Source organism: Asparagus officinalis, chromosome 3 (assembly GCF_001876935.1).
Source record: "Asparagus officinalis chromosome 3, Aspof.V1, whole genome shotgun sequence".
Lineage (NCBI taxonomy): Eukaryota > Viridiplantae > Streptophyta > Magnoliopsida > Asparagales > Asparagaceae > Asparagus > Asparagus officinalis.
In genome coordinates, this window is record NC_033796.1 from 101,598,031 (window position 1) to 101,607,147 (window position 9,117).

The window sequence follows — 9,117 nt, forward strand, 5'->3', positions numbered from 1 at the left end:
GCCCCCTCCTCCTCACCCTCCCTCGCCAAAAGGCCCCTCCCCTGCGCGCTCCTGCTCCTGATCCCCCGACGGCGGAGTCGTTCAACTATCGCCCCGCGGGGCCCGGCAAGGGCTCCCTCCGGCGGGAGGCGTCGGGGGTTGCCCCGCGCCGCGCGTCCTCTCAGGAGGGGTGGACTGGACCTGGAGTGGGTCCACGTGCTGAGCGAGGGGTGGGCCAGCCCCCTGGAGGGGTTCATGAGGGAGTCGGAGTTCCTCCAGGCGCTTCACTTCAACTCGATCCGGTGCGGTGACGGGTCGGTCGCCAACATGTCGGTGCCGGTCGTGCTCGCGGTCGACGACGAGAAGAGGGGGGAGATCGGGGGCTGCGAGAGGGTGGTGCTGGTGGACGGCGAGGACAGGCCCGTGGCCATTTTGAACGGGTAAGGATCGAGCTTAATTTAAATGCATATATATTGCTGCTCATCAAAATATTTTTGTTCCCAGATAAAATTCTATCAAAATACTTGCTCTGCGTATTGTCACAGTACTGCTTAGCCGAACTTTTCTTGCTGACAGGGGGTGGACCAATTCTACCGTGGTTAAGAGGCTAAAAATGAACTAACATAAATTGGACCAATTTTGGCCCAACTTTTACCAAACACAATATTTTTTTCATGCATATTTTGATAATATTACAATTGGACAGGTATATGTTTATAAAAGAATAGCTGCTAAGGTCATTCCCTCATTGGAAAAGAAATAATAATAAAAACAAAAGCCTATATGTCTATTGGGAACAAGCAAATTACATTTTCATGATGGTTCTATAGTTATAATGAAAGTTTGATTAAATAAAAAGGAGGAAAAATACTCAGACAAGTGTCATTTGTCTTCCATGCAACCAATGATAGCTATTTTAGTATATAGTAATAGATTTTTGAATTAGTTTCTCAAATCATGGAATTTCTATGTATGAATTCATTTATGTCACTCCAATTTAGTACCTGTGCTAACTTGTGGGCTGTACTCAGAAATTATTTGATTTGACCTAACCTTTTGACTTGAGTTTCCAATTATACCCTTTTCTTTAAGTTTATATCCAAAATCAAATGCTCTTTTCTTTAAGTTCATGCCCAGTGGTCATCTTCTTTTCTCTGACCCATTTTCCATAAGAAAGAGAGGAAATATATAATTTTTGGGGAAGAAAGAATGAATTAAGGGTGTAATAACAATAAGTAAACATTCGATAAGAAGAGAATTAATACCAGTTACTTACGTTTTATTTTGTATTTTGTATTTTTGTGTTTTTTTTTTGAGAAGGTGGATAGGTAGTGAATTGAGAGGAGAGATAAATTAAAATTTTATTATCTTCCCTTACTATTTTAGTTTTAAATATTAACATTATATTGCTTATTGTCCAAGCACAACTAAATATGAGACAGGGAAAGTAAATGATGCATCAATAACTTCAGCTTTTGATCTTCTATTTGTTATCAATTAAGCAAATTTTTCAAACAAATAGTAACGAGAAGTTCTCTTCATTTTCTACTTTTTGGTTGCCAAATACACCCTTAGAGTGCTTATGCATATCCTAAATGGGTATATTTGATTGCTATAAGGGCTTGTTTGGCAAGCACGTATATTACATGAGAATAGATGCGGGTGTGGATACATGATATGACAAATTTGTAAAAGATACGATAATAATATCTTTGGACTTTAGTTCTTCTTTTTTGTATTTGATATATAATCCACTTTTTCTGAGGAAGCTTATTCTTCTAAGGACTTCATACGCAGTCACTCACTAGATATTGGTGTATTTCGAAGTTCAAAGCATATCACTGACGGTTTAGAAGATAATCCTAGCACGTACCATGTTTAGGGGAAAAGTAAGTCTGAATACCAGCAAGATGCCATATGTGCCACTTATTATAAGGATCTACTCATGAGCACTACTTCAAATAAATCAGCCCAAGAACTGCGACAATCTGCCCTAAATTGGTTGGTTCGGATTGATTATGCTATATTGCTAAAATGGGTGGACTGTGATTTTTTCCCTCAAATAATCATAGAGATAGGATTGTGTCTAGCTAGATATGTCAACAAACCTAAACTGGCCCAAGAGGCTGTGCAATACCATGTTATTCTGCATAAATAATATTAAAGTATAATATTTACTCTCTGTACATATGTATTAATTGTATGTACATGCATAGGAATAAATTAGGAAAACCCATAAAACTAGGCTAGGATTGATCCCAGCCAAGTTTTGAATTGTTATGTGTTTGGCAAAGACTAGTAAGGACTGGCCCGGTTTTTAGGCCAAAATTTGGCCCTTTTTCTTTTCATTCACCCCATGGAATAAAGCTAGCTCGGTTAGGATAAAACTGGGCCAGATTCAATATCAGTGCTGTTTATGTGGGTTCGCCAAACACAACATAATAGGGAAAAAACCAATGATCTTGGAAAAGGATTGTTGTTTGGTAGATGCGTGCATACATGAATTGGTGTTGATCATGGACGACTTATAGTCTGGAGTAGTTCCCAATTCAAAGTGATTTTAAGTGTAGAGTTTTGATTTCTGACCATTTCTTTGTCAAATTTCCTTGTTTATAGATATAAACTAGTAAGGGTGGAAAGAGCTGATTAGAAACTTGACTGTTTATGGTATTAATTGATTCAATATGTTTTTCTGAACAACTTAGATTGGTTTGATTTGAGGTGGTCATGTTAACTATTGTTTTCCCAATTGGCATCCTATTTTAATCCCTTCTTTTATGAGAGAAAGGGAGAATCTACTCTTTAGTGTTATTGTCCTCTAATATGTTAGCCAAGCTGGTCCTAGTATCATGGATGGATTTTGATTGCGGTTATATTTGAAGCTAAGTGCTGTTGGTGAGTTCTTGTGGAAAAAATCACCTTGGAAAAATATCCGATATGGTTATTTTCCCCGAAATTTTTAATCTGACTTGAAATTGTGTATCTTGGTGAGTTTGTGCTTAATACTGTTGAAACTGAGAAGATTATATGAACTTCTGTTTCCAGAAAAATATAATGGAGTTACTGTTAAGCTTTCTGAAAATTTAGTTAATTTAATCTACCAAATCTGGCGAATCAATTATTTTTAAATTAAAAAGGAAAACATGAGTCTGATTCAAGGGCTACCATGTATTTATATTTTCTGATAATGATGTCTACCCAGATCCACACGCGCAAATTCCCTTCATGTGGTACGCAAACTAGTTGAATGTGTCTATATAAATTCTTCTTCTAGCCTGCATAATAAGCAAGCAAGTTTAATGCATTTAGATAAATCATAAATATTTGTCTAACACATGATAGATTGCTGTCCAACATATTTAGAGGTAGATCCTATCTATGAGACAACAGAAGGACAATTTTTCTGTCTTCATATATGCAAATATTGATTAAGTTAGTTACCTAGCTCATCTGCTGTGGTCTCTTATGCGTGCTTTAATATGTTCGTACATGTAGTTAAGTTTTTTTTAGTTACTCCTGACTTAGCATCTGTATGTAGATGAATCTCTGCATGATAAATACAAAACATCTGTGTATTTGTGTGTACATGTTATATATCGTATATAAGAAAGGATGCCTGTTGTACACTTTTAAATATACCTATCTATGATATATATATGTCTCACAGGATAAAATGTTTCTAGGTTTATAAGCCAGATAAATACTTAAGGTTCTGGTCCTAAATCTCATCCTTGTCCATCGAAATTGACGATCTATATCATTTATTGTGATCTCCAGTCCCTAATATGTGTGCGCGCGTGTGCGTGCTTTAAGAATTAGATAATTATCTATTAAATGGGCCATCAATTATTCCATTATTGTTAGAACCAGTAGGTGGATGATAGAGAAGTACTAAAACTGTTTATATTGATAACAACAATTTGAGGGAATCGAGACCACATTCAAATGGTTCGTGATGAGATTTGCTTCAGGGCAGGGATATTGGAATGGCTTTAACCTGTATTTTATTTCTTTTCATGCTGTAGGGGTTTATGCCCACATAGATAACAATAACGTAGCGCTTACCATTGGCAGTGAATCAGTTCATGGACCTGTATATCGTTGATATTTTGTCAGATTATAGTTCACATAACATATTGGAGACTTGGTGATTTTAGGACAATGGTCTCCGTTGTTAAGTATTGCTGTCATGTTTCCTTTTACGTTTGCTCTTGTTATGTTTTGTTACTTTTTGAGTGATTTTAGGATAATGGTCTCCGTTGTTCCTTTGCTTTAACTTGCCCGTATGTATTGCTGTTTTTGTGCATCCTGTTTCCGTTTTTGTTAGCTCTTGTTATGTTTTGTTTCTTTTTGAGTAAGTTTTTCATTAGCATTTCGATCGTTTATGCCTGTCATGGTCAAGTACCACTTTCTTTCCTTTGTTAAAGTGTTACTGTGTTAAACTACCTGGATGTTGCAAAGTTCAAATAAAATTATCACATGCTTATTATGAATTATGATTGTTAACATTGTTCCATGTAATGTAAGTTAATGTTATCCACTGCTTTCAATTTATTGAAGTACATGATCATCATAATCTTTTGTACTCATTCTTCTCTGTCTTTCTTCCTGCTGTTTCTCTTTTTTACAGCATTGAGATCTACAAGCATAACAAGGAAGAACGAATTGCAAGAACATGGGGAACAACTGCTCGAGGACTTCCCTATGTTGAGGAAGCCATAACCAATGCCGGAGACTGGCTAATAGGAGGAGATTTAGAGGTCATAGAGCCAATCAAGTACAACGATGGCCTTGATCAATATCGCCTCTCACCTGCAGAACTCAGGGAAGAGTTCTCAAGGCGCAATGCTGATGCAGTTTTTGCTTTCCAGCTTCGAAACCCTGTGCACAATGGCCATGCTTTGCTCATGAATGACACTCGTAGGCGCCTTTTAGAAATGGGATATAAGAATCCGATTCTGTTGCTTCACCCTTTGGGAGGCTACACAAAAGCTGATGATGTGCCACTTGAATGGAGAATGAAGCAACATGAAAAGGTGTTGTGCCTCTGATTTCCATAGACCTTAATGTCAAGATATTTTGTCTCACACTTCACCAGAGAGGTTTATTTTAGGATAAATTTCACAAAACCCCCTTGAAGTTTATAATCATAGGATGATAGGAAACCCCTCCTGAAATTATTTCTTTAGTATCATGACCATTGGAAGTTACTTTAACTTGTCACTTGTGGAGAACCTTACAATATTTGGACATTTTGAACCCTATCTAGTCAATATAGCCTCTGTATTCCCATGTTTGGGTAAGGATAGCTAAAGAGTAAAGAAGAAGAAGGAGAAGAAGAAGAATATAGTTCAGACAATCTACCAGTTAGTGCTACTTGTGAGAATTTTCAATAGTTCAGGGGAGTTTAGTATAATTTTTGACAATTCTGAGTATCTATGTTTTCAACAGAACCTGGCAAGGTTCAGGGGGTTTTGTGAAATTTACTCTTTGTTTCATGTTATTGTCTGAATTTGCTAATACGATAATATATTTCTTATTCTAGTTCCTTCTTTTTAACGTTATTTTAGGTGCTCGAGGAGGGAGTTCTAAATCCAGAGACGACGGTTGTTGCCATTTTCCCATCGCCGATGCATTATGCTGGCCCGACGGAGGTGCAGTGGCATGCAAAGGCTCGGATAAATGCTGGTGCTAATTTTTACATTGTGGGAAGAGATCCAGCTGGTATGAGTCATCCTACCGAAAAGAGAGACTTGTATGATGCAGATCATGGGAAGAAGGTACTAAGCATGGCCCCTGGGCTTGAGAAGCTTAACATCCTACCATTCAGGGTAAGCTCATTTTTGCCATAAATAAACTTATTTAATTAATTTATATTCATTTCTGACTTGAAAATTTGGAATCTGTACTTTTTAGAATCTTCGTTCGGTTTTTGTCCAATTTGATACCTGATTTTTTTTATGGGGTCGCATAAAGAAACCCCAGCCTGCCTACAATTTGATATCTGATTCATTCATGCCTCCCGAAGAATGTGACTTCCTGCAGAAAGGAAATCTCTCTTTATTGATTATTCATGAATACATTATTTATAGATGCTAGGAGACTTCACATGGAAAGCCTCAATACTAGGTAGGAAATAAGAAGCGTATGTGCCTTGCCCAATATAGACAGATGCACTACCAATTGCAGAAGATATGGTATAATTTATTAATTCCTACTATATTAATAACATATCCTGCTTTATTCTACTCCTGCAACCTACCCATCCACCTGCTTCCATTACTAATACATGGACAAACCCTTTCAAGTTATTGATCAACATAATCATGATAAGAACGTAGTGCCTAAAGTCTAGATAGGCATTTAGAAATTGGGAGATTGGTCTTATTTGACTATCGAAGCTCCGTTTACTATGTTCATCCATATTAAATACATCTTCAAATGTCACATGACAGAACATATTCTCCTGCATTAGAAGGTTTCAAGATGTTTAAAAATCCTTTAACCTACACAATCCTCTTTAGCATTAGCAGATTTGTGGTATGTTTTGGTTCACAATGGGTACAACTGTGATATGCTACTTTAAAACCAGTGCACAGTATGAAGGAGATTACTTCAACCAAATTGATTGAGGACCATACTACACTTAGGACCATTCACTAGACTCATTTTGATTATTATGATGTTATGACAATGGAAAAACACGCATATACATCTAATTATCTTAAATAATCAAGTTTGAACTCCAAAATTTAAAACCATAGGCATAATGTGAGTCTATTAAATCGGACAACCTATTAAGAAAAGGTTAAACATTGGAGTTAAACACGTCAAATAGAAATCGTCAACTCTTATCTTTGGGTGTTGTTTGTAACTATTTCTTCATTTTTAATATATTGAGCAGGGCATCTTGCCCTACTTTTGCCTTTAAAAGAACCCATCAAATTTACCTTTAATTAGGGATATTCTCGAAGTTTGTCAAAAAAAAAAAATTCAATGCCTCTATGCGACAATACGTAGTAGTGCACATTTTGAAACCGTATCTTACGATTGCATCATTCTCTTCTTTTCAACAAATTCAGGTGGCAGCGTACGATAAAACCCAAGGGAAAATGGACTTCTTTGACCCATCAAGGCCACAAGACTTCCTCTTTATCTCGGGCACCAAGGTGAGATACTCTACAAACATTCTCACTATCACTCAATTAATCTACTAAATTTCTACATTAAGCCAACTTCCGACTTTTTGTTACTCAGATGCGAACCCTAGCAAAGAACAGAGAGAACCCACCCGATGGCTTCATGTGTCCCGGTGGATGGAAAGTTTTGGTTGAGTACTATGACAGTGTTGCTGCTGCTTCCGGTGAAAGCAAGAAAGTACTTGAAACCATTCAGGCCTAAACTTGTGTATTGACTCATTACTATCCATTTAGATGACCTCATATCATATTAACCATGTCTGTAATATTATCGGCAGGATTATGCTTTTTGTGCTGGTCTGAATTTTTAGGGTAAAGTGGTTAATAAGAAATATTGCTGAGAACCAAGCAATTTTTGCTGTAGAGAAATTCTTTTGCGGCGGAATAAATGGGGCTTGTTCGTTGTTATACCGTGTTCATCACTTTGGTGATTTAAATTATGGACAATGGTTTCAGATGTTTGTGTTGATATAGCTCGATGGAGATACATGCTTGATATCGATGTTTGTTCAACTAAAAGTCTAAATGAAAGAGTATGTGAAAGGCAAATGAGGAAATTAAGATGGTGTTTTGGCTCTTCTAGGGGCTTCTTTCTTTTATTTTAATTTTTAAATTTTTTTACTTTTTTTTTAAATTTTTTGTCAAAATAGTTTTTACGCTAAGCTATTTCATATCTATCAATTTGATGACATCTCAAATAAGCTAATTTATTAGTCCTATTTGGAAAATTTTAGAAGTCCCAACTTTGAAAAAGTAGTTTTAATCTAAATAGGCTATGTTTTACCTGGCAACTGACTATCCTACCCATTTAGTTTTTATCAATTTTTATCATTAAAACCAAAAAGTAACCCCCTTTACCCCGAAATAGAAGAAATTTTCAAAACAGTCTCAAACCATGTTTTAATTTTCAAAACCGACACACTTTTTTTTTACCAAAATCCACTCACTTTTTACCACGTCAGCTTAATCTCATTTCCTAATTAGTCGGGGTTACCAACCCCGACTATTTAGGACATAAAAAAATCGGATTTAAGGCTTCTAATTAGGGTTTAACAACCTCCTAAACAGTCGGGGTTGTCAACCCCGACTGTTTAGGAATGAGATTAAGCCGACGTGGTAAAAATTGGGTCGATTTTGGTAAAAAAAAAAGTTGGTCGGTTTTGAAAATTAAAACATGGTTTGAGGCTGTTTTGAAAATTTCTTCCCCGAAATATGCAATCACCAATTGTCAATCTCCTTGTACGAGTGACTCTAAACCATTTCAAGGAGGAAAGTATTTGTTTACTGTCTCGGATTATTAAATCATTTGATTAACAATGACATTACCAGTAGATATAATCAGCACGAATATGCTCAACCGAGATGTCATACCTTTCATTTGATTCATATATATTAACTGTGAAGAACTCCACAATGCTTTTACAGACCGAATTCCTCAATGCTTCCGATTCCTTTCATCGAACAAAGCATCTGTAGCTGCACATTACCATAAATGACATCGACGCAAGAACTGCCACATTTAATTTCACCCTTCTGCACACGGTAACAAGGCATTTTCTTCTCGGATACCTCGGAAGCAGCAGAAACAATTCAAAATGCCAACTGTATAGGCCAAAAGAAATAAAAAAATGTTTATGCTCAGGCATCGAAACATAACTACAAATCCGACTACAAATTAACTCGTAAAGCACAAAACAGTAGCAAAAGAGTTACGGGGGAAAAAATTCCTGGAGTCTGCGAACGCTGGATGCAAGGACCGAATAGTCGAATACAATGTTCAAACAAAAGTGGTTCCAAGATCCATACATGCATCGTCAAGAGTTAAAACAACCTTTAGATAAAACTTTGCTCATAGCAACTTTTGAGTAACAACTGCATTTAGCTGTGCATTAACGTTTTGCCACAAGACATATATACCCACGAACAAAAACACGAAATA

At 36.6% G+C, this 9,117-nt stretch overlaps 1 protein-coding gene across 1 annotated transcript; it reads left to right on the plus strand.

Annotated features, from left to right (window-relative positions):
- Positions 235–7,647, plus strand: LOC109835302 (ATP sulfurylase 1, chloroplastic). Its single transcript, XM_020403284.1, has 5 exons — positions 235–419; positions 4,610–5,015; positions 5,550–5,810; positions 7,062–7,148; positions 7,237–7,647. The coding sequence occupies exons 1-5, from the start codon at positions 235–237 to the stop codon at positions 7,378–7,380; spliced, it is 1,083 nt and encodes a 360-aa protein (XP_020258873.1). The 3' UTR covers positions 7,381–7,647.